This window comes from Penicillium argentinense (assembly GCF_028826775.1).
Source record: "Penicillium argentinense strain IBT 30761 chromosome Unknown utg000009l_segment0_segment0, whole genome shotgun sequence".
NCBI lineage: Eukaryota > Fungi > Ascomycota > Eurotiomycetes > Eurotiales > Aspergillaceae > Penicillium > Penicillium argentinense.
This window is the reverse complement of record NW_026622668.1, coordinates 2179530-2202332: the sequence shown is the minus strand read 5'-3', so window position 1 is coordinate 2202332 and position 22803 is coordinate 2179530. Positions and strand designations below refer to the sequence as shown.

The following is a 22803-nucleotide window of genomic DNA, read 5'->3' as shown; positions in this document are numbered from 1 at the left end:
TCACCACCGGCCGGTTTCTCCAGTTCCCAAGTCGCCCGCCATGGCTGATATTCTCACACAGCTGCAGACATGTCTGGATCAGGTATGATGCCCTCGCTTCTCTTGGTATCTCAGCCAACTAACTTGAATGCACTCGACAGCTCGCAACTCAGTTCTATGCGACACTAGGCTATCTCAGCACTTACCATGATAACTCCCCCGCCATCCCACCTCCAAACGCCCCCGATTCCGCACCAGCTCTCGCCAAAATGTCCAAGACCACAACCTCTCCACCCATACCGGCGTCAGTTGCGGCATCTGCAGGCGCTGGAGGCGCCGGTCCGGCCGCATCTCCACCTCCACCACCTCAACAACCCGGCGCAGCTGCAGGATCTGCAGAATCTCAAGATCCAAACCTTCCTCTCGAACCAGACTCGCCACGCACATTTGCCAGTCGACAGCGTGAGCTCGCCCGGGACCTCATTATCAAGGAACAGCAGATCGAATACCTCATCTCAGTTTTGCCCGGCATTGGGACCTCAGAGGCAGAGCAAGAGGCCAAAATTCGTGAGCTAGAGGTGCAGCTTCGAGAAGTTGAGGAGAAACGCGAGGCCAAGGCGCTGGAGTTGAAGAAGCTGCGAGGGAGACTGGAGAATGTGCTAGGGGCCGTCTCGAGAGGAGTTTATTAGTTGGATACTTTCTACTCTCCATCACCATGCCTGGGTAATCAAAAACTGACGAATCTGTTACAATTAAGGCTCGTCAATCTCTCGATTAGAACCATATAAGGAAGAGAATGTCCTAGGTTGTGGAGGAACATATGTGCATGCCTTGGCTTTCCTCTCGCGGAGCAAGCACACTTGAACTTGACACACCACTTCCATCAGTCCCTGAACCAGCTTACCACACTCTATTTTATATCGATTATTTTCATTGGCTCCAGGTATCCAGACGGTGTTTTTGATGGCTTTTTCAAAGGAGACAAGGCGTTACGCATAAGGAACAATCAAATTTGCATATATCAGTTAAAAGACTCAAGGGAATACTCTTTCTCAGATCCAATTCAAGTTGAAGAAATTGCAGCTTAAGTATTGCAATCCCGCCCCCTCAAGGAACAACAGCACCAATTAGAGTATTCGACCATAGTCATTCATAACCAGAAACCCCCAGCATAGGCTCAAGCCAAGACTACCAGTTCAAAACACATGACTCAGAACATTGTCGACAGTGTGAAGAGCATCATCCACCACAGCTCCAACGTGGCCTTCAATGTGTCCAACATTGTAGTTCTTGCACCAAAGTCGCTTGTAGCCACTCTGGCAGCCATGGCCGTAGTCGCCGCAACAATTACCTCCGCCCGCCTTCTCCCGGTCACAGAACGACTCGAGAGCAATTCCTCTTGTCCAGCCCACAAGAGTACGGCCTGCGGGGTCGACGTATCCAATATCGTGATTGATGGTACCGCAATCAGGCGCGGTTCCTTCCCAGTGGCAGTCTCGTCCAATATCGAGAAAATCACAGGCAAGGCCGGTGGTGAAGAGGAGGGTTGTAGTGGCCGTAGTGTAGAACTTCATTTTGGGATTTGTGCTAAGAAGCCGAACTCAATTCAGATGAAAGGGACAAATTCTATGTGTTTATAGTACTGAGAACTTGCAAATTATTGTATTTGGTATGATCTGGGAACACTGGAGAGGAACAACGGTGCCAATATTTATAAGTTCGACTCATATCATTGCCAATGATGAGCAGGGTCTTGGCTGGTTAGCTGATCCCTGGACATCATTTTGTCTCGGGCTGTCCGGAAAATAATGGGAAACGCTCACTCAAGTTCCTATAATTAAGTCTGACAACTACCCTGGTCTCGTAGACAATACCTGGGATGTACGAAGTATGTCTCGGACTCAGTCATTACTCCATGTCCCTCATGGATAGAGGGATATTCAAGCAACGGGCCCAAGTGAAAGAGAGTAGAACAGAAGGTTCCGTGCTTATGTGCCAAAGTTGATTCGTATTGGACTCGATCTTAATTCTAGGTAGCAGTTGAAAGCTGAAACCGAGACATTACGCCAACTCAACCGGATCGCCCCGTCAGCACACTTCATCTTCTTGAGGGACATGCCTCGCTTGGATATGTCCAGTACTCTATACAATGTGAATGATACGAGCTACTTGGATTACTTGCACATCATATAATTTCAAACTCTCAGCTCAGGTTCCGAGCACTAAATCCGATGGCCCCAGTCTATTAAAGTATATATGAAGATTGTAAATATGCCATCAAATCTTTCGAGTGCAAATGGGGCGAAGCAGAAAAACCCAGGCATTATGTGTAAGATCAAAGAACGAAAGCACGCGAAAATTTAGACGCCTGGAGAAACGAAGCACGAAATGAAAAGTCTGCTTCCTTGCCTGGGTATCAATTGTGAAAATCAGCAAAAATTTCCTATCTATCGCCATTCCCAAGCGACCTAGAAAAGATCCCGAAACCATGAAACGCATAACGAACATCCTGAAGGTAAAAAATGCCTATCTGAAGAGACTGCGGTATTCCCGCATGCGTTCTTCCTGTACTTCTCGTTTATCCAGCTTGCCGCGATTCATGGACATATCCGCAAGCTGCTGCTTCTTCTTCGCCAGATCCATGATCTTTTCCTCGATACTGCCCTTCATGACGAACTTGACAGTCTTGACAGGGCGTTTTTGGCCAAGTCGGTGAACACGATCCACGGCCTGTGCCACAGCAGCGGGGTTGTACTGCGGCTCCATGATGAAAACCTGGGACGCAGATGTAAGGTTCAGACCCACACCACCAGCACCGATAGTAGCCAGGAGAATGGTAACAGAATCATCCTGAGCAAATGTCTCGAGCGCTTTGCCACGAGCCTGCAGAGACATGGTGCCATCAAGCCTGGTAAAAGATTTCAAACCATGGTCGATTAGAGCAATCTCGATCAGATCCAAGTGTGACGTCCAAGAAGAAAAGACAACACTCTTGATCGGTGGCTCTTTCTTCAGTTTCAACGCCTCACTTTCAGCCTTTGCTGACTGCAGATGATGAATGAGCGCAAGAGTCTTGGTGTGCGGCCCCTCGTACTCGCCAAAATGCTTGATGTATTTCTTTGAATTGCGATTTGAATCTCGCTTGGCGTTGAAGTCTACCAACCCCGCAGGGGTGATTTTAGAGTGGGTATTGGATACCCATCCATCACAAGCTTGGCACTTGACCATCTCAGAGGTAGGGTCTAGCGACTTTTGCCACTTTGCAAAGCACTCAGGGCAAATCACATCAAAGCAAGGCAAGATGATCGCATATGGGACATCTTGGTCGACGGTGCCATTTTCGGTTTCTTGCTCTTCGAGATCCTTGCGACAAATGTGGCATGTATTGTCCCCAGCGTTTTGTATGAGGGAAAACATCTCGTACGCCTTCTTGTTCGAAGCGGCCGTGCTCGTATCTGCCACGCCCTCTTCCAGATCAATGGCATCTTGCACACTGAGCCCTTTGGTCCTTTCCCTGTCCTCGACATCCAGAAGTTCCTTTCCATGTGCACTGACTTGCCGCAAGATCATCATGGCTTTCAAAACGTGATGGTATACACGGCCTCCCATCGACGTTTTGCTCTCTCCGGCAATCACACGCATCATGACATTGGACTCGTTGCGGAAAAATTCGTGAAGTTGTTTCTCCTTTTCAGAGAAATCGAGCATGATGATTGCATCTTCTCGGGGAGGAAGGTCGATTCGGTCCTTGACTCGGCGGAGCGTGAAAGAATCAACAAGGACACGGAGGCTGGCCAGAACACTGGGGTTCCCGGATTTGAAAGGACTCAAAATATGCTGCCCGAAACGGCCACGGTCATCGTACGGGTATAGTTTTAAGAATTTGGTGACAGATAAGAGGTCCTCCAGGCGATTCTGAATAGGCGTTCCAGTCACGGACCATCGGCGCTGCGAATTGAGACTCAGTATCGCTTTGGTCTGTTGTGCATTCTGTTCTCGAATGGCATGAGCCTCGTCGAGAACAATCCGAAACATGTTCATCTTGGCCAAAGGGCTACCACGTTTCGCACCCCGCCCGGAAATCTCACTCAAAATCGTGCTGTATGTAGTGATAATCAAGTCGAACTTGGAAAGTGCATCCAGATTGGTGACACGAGATGGGCCATGGAACACATAAAAACTGAGGGCCCCTGGTTCAAGATGCTCCGCGACTTGTGTGGTCCAGTTGTTGACAGCACTCAGGGGAGCCACAAGAAGAGTTGTCTTCGTATTTCGAATTCCTGGGAATTCGTGAACGAGATCGGAACTAGGTGGGGCCTGGGCCCATACATTGGCTTGATCCAGAGTGGACAAGGTCAAAGAGAGAATACTCAAGGTCTTCCCGAGGCCCATCATGTCAGCAAGTAAGCCACCAAAAGATTGAACTGGTTCTTGATCAGAGACTACCCCGCTGATAATTTCTCGGTACTGGGTACGACCGTTTTTGCGATCCATTCGCCACAAGGAGTTGTTGTCTTCTTCTTTCGGTCCAAACTTGCGGGGCTTCTCTTTCTCCGTCATGAACCAAAGCGCCTGTTTTTGGTGGCGCAGAAGAGGGGTCTTGATTTTTGGCGGGGGCTCCATGCTGGGAATGTCTGCTGTGATGAGTTGATCAAACATTTTCATCACAGCATCATTCACCTCTTCGGCCGTCCTGACTTCGTATCTGACATTCGAACTCGCACGATTGCGCCCTGAATTGCTTGCCGCAGCTGCAGCCATTTGCTGTCTTTGCTGTACATGCGGGTTGAACAAGGGCACTCCTCGTTCCATAAAAACAGGTGTACCAAGCCAGATGTTATTTTGGCCAAGGTATTTGCCGATGACCTGTGCCTTTGCACGCTCGCCATAGAGTGTAAGAGAGGCCCGATAGACATTTTGTGTTGCTCCCCAGGCAATTTCTGCTGGAACTTTTTTGCGCATATCTAGGCGCATGACGACTTCTAACGGTACGGTTGGCGAGTCCATCAGAGGGCAGAGAGCTCGTGCGGTTTTGGCGTCCACTGTACCAAACGCTTTTCCGCATGGATCCGTAACGTCAATGCGCGAGTTGTTGGTGTTGTCTGATCGGTGCACCCCGAGCTTCATAGACGGCCAATGGGGATAGTCATCGGCGAACGGAATGTTGCGAGGCGGTTTTGGGACTAGGTATGCATTGATCATCGCATTGTCAATCTTGCCGTAGCAGACTTTCTGAATGCCGATATTGTTTGATCCGGTAACCTGCAGGTCGTCGTCGTCTTCTTTAGGTTTGGCAGCAGCCTCCGCCGTCAAGTCCACCACGTCTTGCACAGAGGCTTTAGGCACCGGTGTCGACTCGCCTTCTTTCATCCACTTTCCCAGATCACTTCCCCCCGATATGGCGACTGGCTTGGCCGAGTTCTGAGTCTGAGAATCTTCCGTTTTTTTTCTCTTGGTTGGCTGATGGGTGCGCTGTTCCACTCCATAAACGTCTTCGATTAAATTTCGGTGACCTGGATCATCCTCACCATCGCTGATATCGTAGTGGCTGCGTTTTGCGTCGCTCTCGTTGCCATCATCTCTGCCCGTGAACTGCACAGTCAAGTCGGATTCCGGCCTTGGATTGGGCTCGAGAGGAGGATTGTTCGGTGCCGGACTTGAAGCAGCTGAGGTTGTCCTCGAAGATGACTTTGGAGAGTCGGTATCGAGGGTGCGCATGGTTTGCACTATTCCCGGAGGGGCAATAGAGTTGGTATGGTTGTGAGAAGGTCTGTTTTGAATGACGCCTGCTGAAAATGAGAGATGTGAGCCCACGGTTCAATCAAAATTTCCATAGGTAAGGAACATGTGACAAAATCACATTTGATCCTGGCTATGTGGGAAGATAAGCGAAGAGGGAGGGGTTAGACACTGTACCATTGCTCTGTAGGCTCTTCTTATAGGCCTTCGGCTCCAGTAACCTGGCTGCCTGTGACGCCATGATACCGAGAAGAATGAGGAGGTGTCGAGGTCCAGATGCTAGACCTGGGGTGGGCGTAGGCCAGATGAACCCAGGTGCGGAGTGAGAGGTTCAGGGTATTCGGATGGCAGTGAGGCTCACGAGAAGAAAGGGCGCAGGTGACCACGCAGCCGAGTGAATGACGGACGCGCACCCCGCACAGAACCGTGGAGGCGTCGCGACATTTGCGAGCGGGCGAGAAAAGAAGGTAAAGGAGCGAGGAAGTCGAGGATCCCGTGGTTGCAGAGTTGAAGAGGTTTCGAAATCAAAGCGCGGCTTTGATCATGACCTCACTCGTTACTCGGAAGATCCCGCCGATAAGCCCACTCACTCACTCGTCGATTTTAATCCAGTCGTGCAAAAGACACCCACAAGTTACAGCATTCCCTAGGTAATTTCTAGGTAAGGTGCCTAGGACGGAGCTGATTTTCTGATTTATTTTTCGGATTTTTCGGATTTTTCAAATCTACCGGGTGTCAAATGTGACGATAAGCCTAACAGCATACCCTAGACGGCCTTTCGCCATCCCCAGCGATCTGAGCCTATTGAAAATTAGGTGCCATTAGGTATGGACGATGGTATCATGTAATTAAGTCTCGTCATATATGCGACATGAGGCGCTCAATCAATGCGCCGCCCAAGGCAATCCGAACACTCAGAAGGTCTATATACAACACAAATCCCCCAATCATGAGCATGTCGTGCGAAATTTCTAAGAAAAAAAAAAAAAAAAAAAAAAGGAGACACATGCAACGCGTCGGTATGAACGTCGATGACATGTCCCGGAGAAAACAAAGATGATGAAAGGATGAACGAGACTGCTTGACACTTAGACAAGGCCCAGCCGGCCGCGAGAAGAGGACGCTAAAGGAAACATCTGCCGGATTAAATAGATGAGAAAAAAAATGCAATGGCATGAAATGGGAAGGAAGATGAGAAAAATTGGGGGTTTTGAGGCAAAAGTGGAACGAGGCCAACGCCAAAGAAGTAAAGGGTTCTTAGCACCAGGTGAAGACGGGGTTTTTGCTCTTTACGGCTTCTAGTCGCTCCACAATAACCTTACGTTGGTTGCCTTCCATATCCTCAGCAGCAGCGTATCCTAGATCACCTTCGAGATCATCGCTGCCAAAAGTGTTAACATGAGGCATGCGGAAAGAGACGGAACCGCCTTGTCGGTGATGCTTTTGAGGTCGAGCAGGAAGAGAAGGCCATCCTCCGTCCAAAGACCTGGCGTAGGCACCATCGGCTGTTTTGCGAGACATATTATCGTCGAAGGTATCAGGGCCACTGCCAATCGAGTCAGTGGCTCGATGGCCATCTTTATCAGTGCGGCCACGGGAGAGCTCGAACCGATTGGGATTGGGGAGCTCGCTCGGTGAGGAGCCGAGACCCAGTAAATCATGGCTGTTGTCTTGGGAAGAGATGGCCGCGCCAATATCCATCTCTTCTTCGTCATCGTCATAATTCATGGCATGCTGCCTTTGGTCCGTCGCAGGAGTTCTCATTGGAATGGCGACGGGCACGTCCACCAGGTCGTCCCAAACACAGACTCGAGTTCGACGAGTCAGTTCAAGCGGGCCATGGTCTGGTTGCTTCAAGGTTTCGACAACGTTCCAAGCCTGGCCCTTCATAACAGCGATTTGGCGCGCAAACATGCTTTCTTTGAAGTCGTCATCTTGGGCAAATACCTGGCGGAGGGCCATCTGCGTCCCGCTCCACCATGCAGTAGATGTCAAAAGCGGGAGGAAATGGTCACGCGTTTTTTGCGAAAAGGGCTGGCCGATTAGGGAAACAGGGAGAAAAAGCCATCCGAAGGGGAAACTCCGCCACTAGCAATGTGTGAGCTATGGGCAAAGAATTCTGGTGAAGAGAGACTTACTGCATCAGGGTGCTTCCAAGGCCATGATAAACTGTTATCAATGGCGCCAATCTGGATTGAAGCCGACTGTTCAGAGGTGGCCAGAGGCGTTCCTGTACGGCTCACAGCCATCATAGTTTCGTGTCTTCGATAGGGGTGGGAAGAATTTGTGCCGTTCGAGTTCACGGATACAGGACGAGGCGGAGGCATAAGCTCATCTTCGTCATGTTTGGGCTTATCGTTCGGCTTCGGGGGGTCCGCAACAAGCGATACTTGTTCGTTACCCCAGTCAATCTTGACCATCCAATTGTCCAAGCCACGATCGGTATTGCGCATAATGTAGTCCAGAATCACCAGTTTCTCCAGCTCTTCTCGGAATGACTGCTTGAGGTTCTCTGTCCAGTGGAACCGTCTCTCCGCGCTTTCATCCCGGGGATTTGGCGAAGGCATATGGCCATTCTCATCGTCGTCTTCATCATCAGACTGCACACCGGAGGGACGGCAAGCCTCGTTCCATGGGCGCTTCTTGCGCTTGGGAGCGTCTTCTGCGCGGAACCCAGGATTTGCCTGGTCTGGCCAAGGATGTTCGCGGAGGAAAATATTGGCATCCTTGTATCCTTTCAGGAAAACCTGGAAGCTACCTGCCTTCGAGGGCAACGATTTCTTTCCCTTCCATGCCTTGCGACGGTCCCAGAAGTCATAGAAGAACGATTTCGAGGACAGGTGAACGATATCGGTGTAGGGTACCATATTTGTGCGTAGGCGGGCATCAAGGACATATGCGGCGGCTTCGGAGACGTAAGACAGGTTGGGAATAAGACACGCTCGGCCAAAGAAACAAGGGAATAGGTTCCGGTGAATCCATTTGGTCCACTTGGGGTTCCGAGAGGCATACGGTTCTTCGTCTTTGGGCTTGAAGACACCAACAACCTTTCCATCTGGGTTTCGAGCAAAATAACTACCTGAGCTTCCCTGGGAAATCATTCGCGGGTGGACATCCAGCTCGATTGCCAGGCGTACACTTTCGATAATCTCTTCGAACTCGGCACGGGCTCTTCGCTGTTGACCCTCAAACTCATCTGACTCAAGATGTTCTGCTGTTACGGGTCTTACACCATCCGGTGCTTGGAAGACTGAGTGATAAATCTCCAGTTTTTCTTCCTCGTAGGTCTTTCCCTTGACCCGGTTGATCTTGAATTTAGCGGCAATCTCTTCCGCCCATCGCTCGAGACGCGCATTGATTGCCTTGATATCAACTCCAGAATTCCGCCGCCCGCGTCTCGAGAATCCACTGTGTCTGCGACGATGGCCGGGGGGCGTGGTGAGGCCGGACGCCTGCATCTGGGCTCGGGAGGAAATCGGGGCATAGCGAGGAGCTGAAGTCGACACTGTCGAAGAAACTGCGGCGAGGTCGTCGTCATCCGAATCGTCATGGAGATAACCTCGTTCTTCCTCCTCTTGGGCGAGACGGGCGTACCCCGACGTGGCCGGGCGGTTTTTCGGCATGGTGAAGGACCGGCGATTCTATGGAAGGGGTTTTAGAAGAGAAGGCAGGCCTGCCACAGCGGACGAAAGCAAGGACTGCAATGGTAACGAGAGACACGAAAAGAAGATTAATCCATCACGGGAGAGGAGGGTGATTCAAGGATAGTAGTTTAGACGGGCAATAGCATCCCGTCATGGACGATATTATTATGGCCAGACATGGCGAGGCAGGGGGCGCTCGGGGCCCGGTGGTCTTTACATGTCACTTACTGAGGCGGTCGGTATCCTTTGCGGCAGAACGCATCTAAAGCATGGCGTGACGGAGGATAGTTTCAGAAGACAGGTAATAAAGATACGCACCGCCACAAGGCGGTGGGTCCCACTGGAGACCCCCTTATCCATCAGCATAAAAGGGGTCGTCGTCAACGCTATCATCGTTCAGCTGCTGGGAAATGGCCTATGCACATAGTGGCAATGACAAGTTGCCTTTCTTCCAAGGTTTTGTGAAGAGGGCCACCCAGTCACTTGATATCCCCGAGACCTACGTAGTATGCTCCCGGCACAGTAGGTACTACCCTCAAGTAGCCTCTCCCGTCTGGAACTGTATGTTATTACAAAAGGGCACAACCCATTTCTCCGCGAGACGCAGGGTGTCGACACTTGACCACGCAGAGCTGTACTAGACTCGCCGAGGGAAACAATACCCGGTCTCCACATATAAGGCATGGGTAGATAAAAAATAATATTCCGATGAATTGATTGATCTAGGTACGAAGGAAATATGATTGTGTCGTTCAATTGCCAATAGCTGGTAGTTACGATGGAATGGAATTGGGCCCAGGGCAAGAGATCCACGATGCGGCCATGGCCATGGCATTCCGTAACAGCAATTTGGGGAACATGCCAATCCGTAGAGGGATTTCCCGTCCTGGCCGTGCCAGTGAGGACTCCAATGGCTGGGTTCTCCCGTGACTTGGCCTGCGGCATGCGCGATAAGTGATAATTTCGATACGGCGATAATAACAGCGATTGTCGGAATAAGATCCACTTTGTTTCTTCATCTTCACCTCCCCGGACCTTCCTGAGCGCATCGTCGAAGTCGTGCGCGATTCGACGGTTCGACTTTGTCATTTTTCGTCCTCTCTGCTTTCACTTCTCATTGCGCGGTCCCCTCTTGACGAGGCAGTCTCGTGTTGCGCTCCGTTGCAAGAGAGCTTGGATCAGCCGCGATATTGTGATTCTCAAAACACCTACAGCGCGTCTATAATTACGATTCCTTCATTTTTGGTTGACTGCCAGACGGTTTATTCCGAAAGTAGCCTGTCAATTGGCCCTCATTTACCAATACCTCGACCGTTGCGCGATCGTTCCTCGATAGCCTCCTCCCCCTTGACCTTTCAATTCGGTCCTCGGCCGGATTTCGATCGAATCCTCATCCTCGCCCTCCATCGTGGCTTCCATCCTCTACCCGGCGTCGCCTATCGACCCGGCGCTCAAATCGGCCTCGTCCGCTCACCAGACTTCCGACCTCCCGCGTTTCGATTCCCCCTCCGACACCTCTGCTTCCCAGCCACCCTCCGTGGCTGCAGATATCTCCAAGCAATTCTCCCCAGCTTTGTCCGATCTGAGCAGCATTGGAAAGCTTCCGGGCTCCGAGTATAAAGACAATTTCCCTGGCTCAGGTTCCGTGCATCATTCTCTGCCTGGGCTCGCAGCACTCGCCTCGGTCGCGTCGGCTCCCACCTCAAATTTACGGTATGTTCAGACGAACACCAACCAGATTTGATGGCCGTGTTTCCCCTTCCCATCCTAAAATCGAATCCTTCTTCTTGTCTCCGTGTGCTCTGTACCCCTCCCTCCATTGCAGGAGAGCTGGTGGACGAATGAATGCGCATGGATTGGCTGACCAGATAACCGCAGTGAGTCCAGCGATGCAAATGGGAACATGGCGAACATAAGCTACGCAACCTCTTCCCCCGCAGCCACCACCGGTGGCCAAGGCAACGGCCCTGTAAGTACAAGTTTCCCCCTAGTACATTATTCTCCATCATTATTGGGTTTCCTTCGTCTACCTGGGGGTAGCCTGGGACCCTCGGAGCGGGCAATTTTCATCCCCTTATCACTTATCTCTGTAATCGGCGAACCGGGCTGGGGCTTGGCACCACCCGATCCGTGCGCTTGCAATCCTTATCGACTCAAATCTCTCTCCAATCTTATCATCACTCCCTCTTCCTCCTCCTCCAGTCTCATTTCCCCCAAACCATGGCGACCACTTTGACTGACGACAAGCGCCCTCAATTACAGCCAGTGTGCCAGAACTGCGGCACCTCAACCACCCCTCTCTGGCGCCGAGACGAACTCGGCTCCGTACTCTGCAATGCCTGCGGCTTGTTCCTCAAGCTGCACGGGCGACCTCGCCCGATAAGCCTGAAGACCGATGTGATCAAGAGTCGCAACCGCGTGAAAACTGGCCAGGGTCCCAAACGCAAGGTTAGTGTGTCTCCAGAATGCTCCGCGACCACGTCGTCGCTGTCTCCAGTTAAGAATTTTCTCCATCGCTGACCCGCTACAACTTTTTAGTCTGGTGGTCCTGGCGATGGCAACGGTTTTACGGGACAAGCCGATGCTGGAACACCTCCCCTGGGCTCACATGGATATCGTCGCGCGTCGCGTAAGATGTCCCCAGGCCACTCGGATCGCTCCAATTCCCCCTTGTCGCGAACTGAGACACCCGGCTTTAGCTCGATGCAGGCGCACAACTCGAATATCGCACCGCAGCACATGTTCGACAGCGTCACTAGAGGTGACAATGCCTTGAACTCGTCTACCGGTCTATCCTCCCTCCCGCTCCGCCAACCGTCCCCCTCGGCTGTTGATCGTCAGCTGGAAAATCCCCAAACCTACGAGAGTCTTCTGGCCCTTAACACATCCCTGAAAACTCGTGTTAGTGAGCTAGACTTGATCAATGAGTTGTTCCGGGGTCGCGTTGCCGAGCTGGAACAGAGCGACGCTAGTGCGCGTCGGTCGGAAATGATCGCTCGGGACTCCGAGGCTCGTCTGCGTCGGTCACTCGAAGAATCGCAGCGCCGCGAAGAGGACCTTAAACGCCAAGTCAGCGAACTCGAGCACCAACTGGGAACTAGTGGCACCGGCGATCTGGATAGTTCAGAACCTCAGGCTAAGCGGATTCGACTTTCAGATGTGGTGGAGCAATCCTCCGAGGAGCCTCCATCGCAAGTGAAATCTCCGAAGAGCGCCTAAACTCTCTACTCCTTTAGCTGTATCGGGCGTGCACCCACCCTCGCTTGGTTATGTCCCAACTCCACGGCGCAATCGCTGGCTTGTCCGATCTTCCCTGGTCTTTTTGATACCCTTCCCGACTCTCTCATCGGTGGCTGGAACTCTCTTCAACCCAAAAAAGTTCGATTTTTGATCGATTCTAGTTTCTTCTTTTCTCCAACTTTAACCTTGTTCTTCGTCGTCTTGTTTTTTAATTGCCTACCGCGGGTCTGTGTACGAAATCTCAATAAGCTTCTAATATTACTTTCCTTTTCTTTCTCGTCGCTGTTGCGAACACAAGGGCGTGGAAGGTCGGACAAGCTGTTATTGATGAAAGGCAAATCACATATCAAAAGGTGCTTAATCTCTCGCTAACGCTTACTTTCTTGGATCCATTACAATTTTTTATATCCTAATTTTCTTTAGGAAATTGATACAGCCACACTCCATCCCTCAACTTGAAGTGTTCAAGTATTACTATTACTTCCTTTACCATTCAAGTAGAAATTATTTGATATCTTAGACTTTCTACTCTGATACATACTTTCTTTGTTTGTCTTGGACCGTGGCACATCAGTCTCCAGAGTACATGTAGCTAACCGGAGCGCTGATTACGTGGGTGATCACGTAGTATCTATGAGATGACCAACGCTGTCGCTGACCAGATAGGTGGCTGCGCAAGAAACCATGATACAGTAGTAGGTAGAATGTAGCCGCCAGATTAAGAAGGCCACGGTGAAAGCGACGTTGGCACCATCTTTATCCAAAGTTCTAACTGTATACCTAAGAGGTATATCATGATGCGGGGGTTTAGTCTGAGACGGAGCGAGCGTGGGCGTGGTTGCAGCAATCTTCTTTCTTTATACCACCAAAGACAGTCTATGTTTCTACAGCAGGAAGCAGTCAAGGCTAAACAACAATAGCAGACCTAGAGTACATGGATTCGGAGTCAAGCACCGACACAACTCATATGTACAGCGTAAGAAATTAAGAATTGACAGAGAAAGGCGGTGGTAATGGAAGAATTTGGATCAGAGAGACCGACAAATGCACCAGGTAACAAGTCTATAAAGAAAAAGCAATGAATACATACTAGCTCAACAAGAGTGGCCCACCGATAGAGAACTTGACCAGCAAATGACGATCCTGAGATAGGCGATCTGATGGGCCCAACAAGATAAGAGCGAAGTTGGGAGCCGAGGGATAGGGTCCCACGTAGCAATAATCACATCCGATGTTGGTTACCAGCCCAGCGATAACATGTGTTCATTATTCTGAGTTTATGCGAGACGGTGTCCAGACTTCTTCATTGTGGCAATGTGGATCTGCTTCTCGCGGTAGATACTCCACAGGCAGACAATGATACCAGCGAGGCCGGAAAAGAATGTCAGATAGTAAGCGGACCGGTAGCAGGCAAGGCCATCTGGGCAGTCGCGGTCGCCTTCAGAGTTGACAACGGAGTGGTGGTCATAGACGGTGCCATAGATGAGGTTGAAGATGTTGCCACTAAAGACGGGGGCCAAAGTCATAACACCCCAGTTCTGAGAAAGACCGCCGATTCCAAAGGTGTGGGCAGTCAGCGAGGGGAAGACACCGAACAAGAAGCCATAGGCAACGCCTGTGAACGCGGAGACAATTACGAGAGTGTTCGGGTTGGAGATTGAAGATCCGGCAAGCTGGGTGAGGGTAAAGACAACGGCCGAGATGAACAGACACCAGAAACGCGACATGTTGAGCTTTTGGACGAGAACGTCAGACCCAATGCCACTGAGCAGGCGACCAAGGAAATTTCCAAAAGAGAGAATGGATACGTGCATAACCTGCCGCTGCTGAATGAACTTTGAGGAGGCGCTGTCATCGTAATAGATCCAGAGAGCCTTAGCGCTGTTCCCGATGTTGTTGATAGTCATCAGACCAATTCCAGACAAAAGAGCCATTGTCAAAAAGAGTTGCCAGAACTCAACTTTGCGAAGCATAGCCAGGCCTCTGATATCTGTGTGGTGCGCCTCTGTCGCCACATCGTCAAGGAAGTCATCATCCAGAGTATCAAACGAAGGGCGTCCATCATTCTTGGATACAAGAGACGAGCTTTCATCATGGTCGCCGTTGTATCCACCAAGCCGGTGGTTGGAGACAGCTGACTGAGTGCGAGCATGTGCTGACTGCTCGTGGGCGAAAGCTGTGGAGTTATGGACCTCATCAGAGTGCTCATTCAAAGACGAAGCACTGGGACGGCGCATAATTCGAGACTCAGCAGGCTCTTCGTGACCGTGGCGAGGGACAGATGAATAGGACTCGATGGGGAAGATTCGAAGGAACGGAATGGAGACGAAGGACAGAATGGAGGTGCCCATGGCCAAGAGAAGAAGGAAGCGGCCCGTATCATCCTTGAAAACCAAGGTGGATATGTTGGACCAGAAGAGGGCACTGAGACCAAAGGCGGCCAATGGAAGCGCAGTGGCCGTACCACGGCTTTCGGGAAAATTGGAGGCAGCTGGCGAACAATATCAGTATCAGGGAGATTTATCCGTTGGGGCTCGACCTGTCAAGCGTACCGGTCTTGATAGCTCCTGAAAATGCGGAGCAGCCACCAGTTCCTGTCATGAAAGCAAAAAAACACAAGAAAATGATTGGGACGGAACCTTCTCCATGTTCATAGGCTGTCTTCCGTTAGGGCTCAGTCTCCGTAGGATCGCAGATAGAAGAATCGTACAGATGTAAATAGGATAGTATCCAATCGCAAGGCAGATTGATCCGATCAAGGTGATCATTCGTGGGCCCCGCGCATCGGTCAGTAAGCCCATTGGGAATCCCATCGCGTACATGCCAAGATTTCCTGCAGCACCCTGTTCAATTGTCAGCATCGGGAGAGCCTCAATTCCTTGCGATGTTAACACTAACAATCAAGTTGCTCTCGGTCGATGACAGTTTCATCTTGTGGGCGAACTGCGGTGCCCATGCCGAGTACGCATACTAGCGGACGTTATTATCAGCGATCGCGTTCCATGAAATCGATTGCGGCAAATAGCCGGGAGATCACGCACGTTGGTTCCACAGGACAATGCAACCAGGGTGCCCGCGAGCACAGAGATGTACCGAGCGGTTTGATGAGAAGCGATAGCCATTGTGATCGTTGTCAAAGTGATCGTGTGTCCTCTCGAAATTGGCCCTCGCTGGGTAAGTCGTACGCAACGAAGTCCGAGGGTCCGGGCACGAGTGGAATTCGTCTTTATCGAAACAGCGAATCGTTCGGGGTCCCAATCAATGATTCGGCGGACCGGGGGAGGAACATCGGACCCGGGGTAAGGAAGGACTTGAGGTGGAATATCGCAACGGGCGGTTTCGAAGGGGAGTTTCAGGAGCGTCGTAATCGGCGACGAGGCCACGATAACGGAGACAGCACGGGCTGGGCGCTCCACCGGGCTCTGCCGAGTGCCAAGCCCCATGTCCCACGCCTGTCACGCGAGGCTTGATCTAAAGTTGAGCGTGTCAGGGTCCAGTGGGGAGGCGATCGAGGGTCATTTGATTCATCCGACAGCCTCTAGGAACGCCTCCACCCCAGACTGGACGCCCGTCCGGTCATTTCACATTGCATACTACGATGTTGAGCGCGACCCAAGCGAAGACCGGTGGCAAGCTCGGCGCGGGATCGCGTCATGGGTCATGTAAAGCGATAAGCGACGACTGTTTAAAGTTGTGAATGTGCATTTATTCATGTTTGTACTGCTAATGCCTGTCATATTCATTTCATCACATTGAGAACAGAGTACCGTTCTTCAGGGCATTTTCGATATGGTCTCAGTAGCTGCACGAACCTGTCGATCCTCATTGAATACGAGCATACTTCGTACCGGCAACCTTCAGATTGGGACCGATCCCGGTGCTTAGTCATTAGTCATGTGACATGACGAAGACAGGCTGGGGATCGTCACCTCCGCTTCTTCCAGGCGCCCCTCCCCCAGGTCATTACTTCAATTCGGTACACATCTCGAGCCTGTTGCGAGAACCAATCTTCACTGCGATCTGGTGAGACCGGCTCACCTGCATCCCGCATTCCACCATGGGTGCTCTTTTATCCCTTCCGCTGCTGGCGGTGCCCAGTATGGGCACGGTAAGTCTCGCCTTTGCCTCCTCGTCGGCTTTCCTTGTCATGCAACAACATTCGGCTGATGTCCTTGCTTTCTTGAATAGCTCATCACCCTTGGGACGTCATGCTGTGGAGCCGCGACCTGCTCTGCCGTCTGCAGTGCATGTGGAAAGTTTCAGAACAGGTACGATGTCATCCCGACTGCCTAGTCGCGAGACGTTCAAACTAACTCGCAACTCAGTATGGCGACTCGAATCGCATACGCCTTTATCCTCTTGGTCAACTCTATCGTCTCCTGGATCATGCTTACTCCATGGGCAATGAAGAAATTGCAACATCTCACTCTCGATTATATGGAAATCCGATGCGACGGGAAGGAGTGCTACGGATGGGTCGCCGTCCATCGCATCAACTTCGGTCTCGCTCTGTTCCATCTGATCCTTGCCCTCTTACTTCTCGGTGTCAAAACATCTCGAGATAGCCGCGCCGCCCTCCAGAATGGCTTTTGGGGTCCTAAGATCATCGTCTGGCTCGCGTTGGTGGTCATGTCATTTTTCATCCCAGAACCCTTTTTCTTCGTCTATGGCAATTACATCGCCTTCTTCTGCGCCATGCTGTTCCTCCTACTGGGCTTGATCTTACTGGTAGACCTGGCCCATTCATGGGCAGAGCTTTGTCTCCAGAAGATCGAGGATAGCGACTCGCGCCTATGGCGTAGTCTCCTCATCGGGTCGACTCTTGGCATGTACGTGGCTTCGATTGTCATGACCATTTTGATGTACATCTTCTTTGCCCGCAGTGGATGCTCGATGAATCAGGCTGCCATCACGATCAACTTGATCGTTTTCCTGATCATTTCATTCGTCTCGGTTCAGCCCGCCGTCCAAGAATCCAACCCGCGAGCGGGATTGGCACAGGCTGCTATGGTCACCGTATACTGCACCTATCTCACCCTTTCCGCTGTCTCGATGGAGCCGGATGACAACAACTGCAACCCCTTGATCCGCTCTAGTGGCACGCGTACCGTGACTATCATCTTGGGTGCCATTGTCACCATGGCTACCATTGCCTACACTACGACTCGCGCGGCTACTCAAGGCATCGCTCTTGGGTCCAAGGGTGGTCACGACTATAGTCAGCTGGGCACCGAAGATAACGAGCATGGACTGGTTACCCAGCAGCCCAACAACCGCCGCGAGATGCGTGCAGAGGCTCTCCGGGCGGCCGTTGAGAGCGGCAGTCTGCCGGCCAGTGCTCTGGATGAAAGTGACGACGAAGATGAGTTTGAGACCAGTAGCAAAGATGACGAACGTGGTTCAACTCAGTACAACTACTCTCTTTTCCATGTTATTTTCTTGTTGGCCACGACTTGGGTGGCTACCTTACTGGCACAAGGCCTAGACCTCGACACCACTATGGACTTTGCGCCCGTCGGCCGGACCTATTGGGCCAGCTGGGTGAAGATTGTCAGCTCCTGGGTTTGCTATGCGATTTACCTGTGGACATTGGTTGCGCCTGTTGTGCTGCCTGATCGTTTTGCTGCTTGAAATACCTTGGTACTTAACAGTCTGATTTTGAAATTCCGAGGCGTTTTGAGCGATTGTATTTTTTCTTTTAGTACCTTATACTTGAACATATGCAGTGTAGCATGAGCATCATTCCAGTCCAATTTCCTATCCACATGCGGTATCTTACAAGAAAGCACACGTATGATATAATAGATGTAGTAGTACATCGTAGTATGCATCGTGTTTGGTGGAGCTGACAGCTTTGAGACTGCGGTGGAGCGGGCGGATCTCGGGTCTTGGCACTTCACGCGTAAAGTGCGACGCGCTCGTATCTCGACAACATGGCATGAACAATGGCGACCATCCAGGCCATCGAAGCTCGCTCGGTATGTCATATGGTCCTTGCAATGTTTGAATCGTATTTGCTAATCACTGATCCTACCAGGTTCACCAAATCCAATCCGGTCAAGTCATCGTCGACCTGTGTTCCGTCGCAAAAGAGCTGGTTGAGAATAGTCTGGATGCAGGCGCAACAACGATCGGTCAGTGCTTGCCTGGATGGGCATCATCCCAGATTATGGTTGTCGAGGAGCCACTGATGTTTCTTATGCACAGAGATACGATTCAAAAACAACGGGCTGGACTTGATCGAGGTTCAAGATAATGGAAGCGGGATATCACCGGAGAACTACGAGAATATTGGTATGCCCGGAGGAACGAATATCTCAAGAGATCGGCGCAGTTGCTGACTACATATTTGTTCACTAGCTCTAAAGCACTATACCTCCAAGCTCTCCTCATACGATGACCTTTCGCGCCTGCACACCTTCGGCTTCCGCGGAGAAGCACTGTCGTCTCTCTGCGCCCTCTCGGACTTTCATATCGTTACAGCCCAAGCGAATCAATCCCCTCGCGCAAACCGGCTCGATTTTGAGCCATCTGGGAAGCTGTCTAAGACACAAATCGTTGCCGGTCAGAAAGGAACTACGGCGTCGGTAGAAGGAATCTTCAAGCGGCTTCCGGTGCGCCGGCGCGAGTTGGAAAAGAACATCAAGCGAGAATATGGCAAAGTGCTCAATCTACTGCATGCATACGCTTGCATCAGTTCTGGTGTGCGGTTCAATGTCAGGAACACTGTTGGAAAGACGAAGAACGTGGTGGTCTTCTCCACCAACGGCAATCCCACAACCAGAGAGAACATTGCCAATGTATATGGAGCGAAGACACTTTCCGCACTCATTCCTCTCGATTTGGAACTCGAATTTGAACCATCTGCCTCAATGAGACGAACAGACGGAGACAGAAAGTCTAACCAGATGCTTGTGCGCGGCCATATCTCTCGTCCTGTTTTTGGGGAAGGACGTCAGACACCAGATCGGCAGATGTTCTTTGTAAACTCGCGACCTTGTGGGCTACCGCAAATTGCAAAGGCTTTCAACGAAGCTTACAAGTCGTTCAATGTTTCCCAGTCCCCATTTATCTTCGCAGACTTCCAGATGGACACTGACGCCTACGATGTGAATGTGTCACCTGACAAACGACAGATCTTAATCCATGACGCGGGAGCATTGATCGAGTCTCTCAAGACGTCCTTGATACAACTGTTTGAATCCGCCGATCAGACCGTGCCCCAGTCACAAGTCCTTGGCTCGAAGCTGTCTACGCCCAAGCAACAAGCCCTAGGGGCTCTACCAGGTTTTGCTTCGGCTCGCAATCTCAGCCAGCGCACTTCTGAATCTCCCGCCACACCAATTCAAGAACAGGCACAAACAGACACGCCCGAGGAAGATGTTGAGACTGAGCAGCCGAGCGTTCAAAAGAGCCTCGGGCGTTTCAGCTCATGTAAAAACCCAGAAAAAACCGATACCACACCTTCAAATAGACCTACCCGAACACCCCGACAAGGATCAGTGCCACCCCTCATTGCTACTTCTCCTGCGCAGGTACCGGACTCTACACCTGTTAAGCCTCGAGAAATAGACGTTGAGGAATCTCAAGAACGGGATACCGACAAAACAAATCCCGACGGTTCCCAAAACCTTTCGTCGCAGTTTTCAGCAGAAAAATCCCCAGACATGAATCGACCCGATGAACAGGAAGATACACCTAATGTGGTTCAAAACGCGTTTGACAGGATGCGCCCTCGTCGCTTCCCAGCGGAAATGGCTACTATTACAATCGGCGGTCACACTGTGAAATCAGTGGTAGGTAGTGGTCCTCTGCGCAAGCGGACTGCGGACCGGGGAACTTCGAATAAAGAACCTCCACGGCGGAAAAGGCGGATACATACGCCATCTAGGCCCGATATTTTCGGAGAACATATGAAGGAGTTCGCCGCTCCAGGAACACAACCGGAGCAAGATGAAGATGAAGATGAAGAAGAAGAAGAGGTAGAAGAATCAGCCAGCGAGGCAAGCAAGGCCAGCGAGGCCAGTGAAGAGGAATATATCGATAAAGAAGTTGAAGAAGTCGAAAAGGAAGCGTATGAGAGACATGATGAAGAAGATGCTTCTGCACTACCGAGGAATATGGAATATATTCCGAAAAAGGGAAAGGGGATGTCTCGCCAACCTGAGGCTAGTGACAGTGAGGAAGCACACGGAGAAACAAAAGCAGGGGCAGAGGAAAACGACGTGGATGAAGCTGGGAAGAGGGCCGAAGAAGAGGCCAGAGTCCAGCATCTCATCCATCAAGCCGAGGAGACGGCTGTACTCTCCAGCGAGAACAACATCAACCGCGCCAACAAAATGAACAAAGGTGCCATCCACCGGGATGCAACTGTTCACCTTGTCGGCAAGATCGACACATCGGTTTCACAGCTCAGGTCTCAAATTATAAGTCTACGAGAAAGTCTTCGAAAACAGATTGTATCCTCGGAAAAGGAAAATCTTGATACCAATGATGGGAAAACAGCCGAAGATCGATTGTCGCTCACGGTGAGCAAGCCCGATTTCGCACAGATGCGCATCATCGGTCAGTTCAATCTGGGATTCATCATTGCCGTACGACCTGGCAAAGAGCGAGACGAACTCTTCATTATCGACCAGCATGCCTCAGATGAGAAATTCAATTTTGAGCGCTTGCAGGCAGAAACAATCGTCCAATACCAGCGACTCGTTCGTCCACAACGTCTTGATCTGACTGCTGTTGAAGAAGAAATTGTTTTGGAGAACCGTGTTGCCCTGGAGAAGAATGGGTTCGTCGTAACAGTTGACGAGAGTGGCGACGAGCCCATTGGCCGACGCTGCCAGCTGGTTTCACTTCCACTCAGCAAGGAAGTCGTCTTTGGCACGCGAGATCTAGAAGAGCTGATTGTCCTTCTGTCCGAGTCGCCTGTCTTCAATGCAGTCTCCGTGCCTCGTCCTAGTAAAGTGCGAAAGATGTTCGCAATGCGCGCCTGTCGGTCCAGCATCATGATCGGCAAAACCTTGACCGAGCGACAAATGCAGCGCGTTGTTCGCAATATGGGGACCATCGACAAGCCATGGAACTGTCCGCACGGCCGGCCGACAATGCGACATCTCATGAGCCTTGGACAATGGGATGCGTGGGATGAATACGGAGATGACGAGGGAAATAGTCTAGATATATACCGCCGCTTTGTGGAGGAAAATATTGAAGAGGAGGAGGAAGAAGAAGAGGAAGAAGCAGAGGGGTGAAAATTGATACCCATAGGCTGAATCCAATCCAATACATGACCACCAACAAAAACCCAGTCTTCACTAACACTGACGCTCATTCATGATTACCCCTCGGACAGATCATATAGCCCAATTCACCATCTACCACCAACGTAACCAGCCTCGCGACGTTGTATCCTTCTTTCCGTTGCTACTATCGTTCCCATTCATAGCAACATCTCCATTCTCCCCACCATGAGCAAAGCCATTCTCTCCATGGTCTCGCTCGAGCTCCTCCCTCTCCGCATCCTTTTTCTCGACATCATCCATCATATCCTCGAGAACCAAAAGATCCCGCTCGATCATCTCCGCCCAGTTCTGCACATCTCCAATCTCCTTCAGCCCATCCCGCGCCTCATCTGCCAGCCCCGCCAACTGCGCATTCTGCTTCGCAAGGCGCGCGGTGGTCTCCGCCAACTCGGTCTCCTGTCGTTGCAACGCAGCTTCGTTTGCGGTTATGGTTGTTGCGCGATCGCGGAGCGGTGCTTCGAGGTTTGTTCCGACCGAGTGGAGGGTCGCGGTGAAGGCGGCCAGTGCCTCTTTTTTCTGTTGATCTTCTGTTCCGGTGGGGGGTTGTTGGCTGGTTGTGTCTGTCATTTTGGTAGTCGCCGAGGGCTAATATACTGAGTTATGCAGTGCACTTGTGTTCAAGCTTGCCAGGGGCGAGGGATGGAAGCTAGGATATATTTTTTGATATCGCTTGGCTGGTATGAACCAAGTTGGGGACTGGGAGCTTGTGATATGCCTTGATATAATTCCACTGCGGGCAGATCTGCAACCCCACTTGGCGTGGCGTGCTGTGAGCCTGTCGTTGGATCGACCTGCAGGACCAGCCGGGTGATATTTGAGCCTTCGAATAGTACGTGATGAATACGATTATGGTTCTACGGGATTATGATATGAGCGAATTAACCTCCAGGGTTGCTGCT

General features: G+C 51.1%; 9 protein-coding genes across 9 annotated transcripts; 4 read left to right on the top strand and 5 right to left on the bottom strand.

Annotated features, from left to right (window-relative positions):
* Positions 1-40: 40 nt before the first annotated feature.
* On the top strand, positions 41-668 carry N7532_008410 (med21 domain-containing protein; the record flags this gene model as incomplete). Its single annotated transcript, XM_056620902.1, has 2 exons — positions 41-82; positions 141-668. The coding sequence occupies 2 exons, from the start codon at positions 41-43 to the stop codon at positions 666-668; spliced, it is 570 nt and encodes a 189-aa protein (XP_056471708.1).
* A 507-nt stretch (positions 669-1175) lies between these two features.
* Positions 1176-1553, bottom strand: N7532_008409 (uncharacterized protein; the record flags this gene model as incomplete). The annotated part of the gene is made up of 1 exon (XM_056620901.1): positions 1176-1553. One exon carries the CDS (start codon positions 1551-1553, stop codon positions 1176-1178), a length of 378 nt encoding a protein of 125 aa, XP_056471707.1.
* Positions 1554-2505: 952 nt separating this feature from the next.
* N7532_008408 (DEAD/DEAH box helicase) lies at positions 2506-5697 on the bottom strand (the record flags this gene model as incomplete). Its single annotated transcript, XM_056620900.1, has 1 exon — positions 2506-5697. One exon carries the CDS (start codon positions 5695-5697, stop codon positions 2506-2508), a length of 3192 nt encoding a protein of 1063 aa, XP_056471706.1.
* A 1278-nt stretch (positions 5698-6975) lies between these two features.
* On the bottom strand, positions 6976-9341 carry N7532_008407 (1-phosphatidylinositol 4-kinase LSB6; the record flags this gene model as incomplete). Its single annotated transcript, XM_056620899.1, has 2 exons — positions 6976-7806; positions 7857-9341. 2 exons carry the CDS (start codon positions 9339-9341, stop codon positions 6976-6978), a joined length of 2316 nt encoding a protein of 771 aa, XP_056471705.1.
* Positions 9342-11582: 2241 nt separating this feature from the next.
* N7532_008406 (putative GATA transcription factor (AreB)) lies at positions 11583-12581 on the top strand (the record flags this gene model as incomplete). Its single annotated transcript, XM_056620898.1, has 2 exons — positions 11583-11810; positions 11901-12581. 2 exons carry the CDS (start codon positions 11583-11585, stop codon positions 12579-12581), a joined length of 909 nt encoding a protein of 302 aa, XP_056471704.1.
* A 1298-nt stretch (positions 12582-13879) lies between these two features.
* On the bottom strand, positions 13880-15724 carry N7532_008405 (uncharacterized protein; the record flags this gene model as incomplete). The annotated part of the gene is made up of 5 exons (XM_056620897.1): positions 13880-15093; positions 15155-15259; positions 15313-15445; positions 15501-15572; positions 15644-15724. 5 exons carry the CDS (start codon positions 15722-15724, stop codon positions 13880-13882), a joined length of 1605 nt encoding a protein of 534 aa, XP_056471703.1.
* A 935-nt stretch (positions 15725-16659) lies between these two features.
* On the top strand, positions 16660-18233 carry N7532_008404 (serine incorporator domain-containing protein; the record flags this gene model as incomplete). The annotated part of the gene is made up of 3 exons (XM_056620896.1): positions 16660-16710; positions 16791-16870; positions 16928-18233. The coding sequence occupies 3 exons, from the start codon at positions 16660-16662 to the stop codon at positions 18231-18233; spliced, it is 1437 nt and encodes a 478-aa protein (XP_056471702.1).
* A 314-nt stretch (positions 18234-18547) lies between these two features.
* Positions 18548-21853, top strand: N7532_008403 (ATP-binding mismatch repair protein PMS1; the record flags this gene model as incomplete). The annotated part of the gene is made up of 4 exons (XM_056620895.1): positions 18548-18580; positions 18640-18736; positions 18810-18896; positions 18963-21853. The coding sequence occupies 4 exons, from the start codon at positions 18548-18550 to the stop codon at positions 21851-21853; spliced, it is 3108 nt and encodes a 1035-aa protein (XP_056471701.1).
* Positions 21854-21976: 123 nt separating this feature from the next.
* On the bottom strand, positions 21977-22471 carry N7532_008402 (uncharacterized protein; the record flags this gene model as incomplete). The annotated part of the gene is made up of 1 exon (XM_056620894.1): positions 21977-22471. The coding sequence occupies one exon, from the start codon at positions 22469-22471 to the stop codon at positions 21977-21979; it is 495 nt and encodes a 164-aa protein (XP_056471700.1).
* Between the last annotated feature and the right edge of the window lie 332 nt (positions 22472-22803).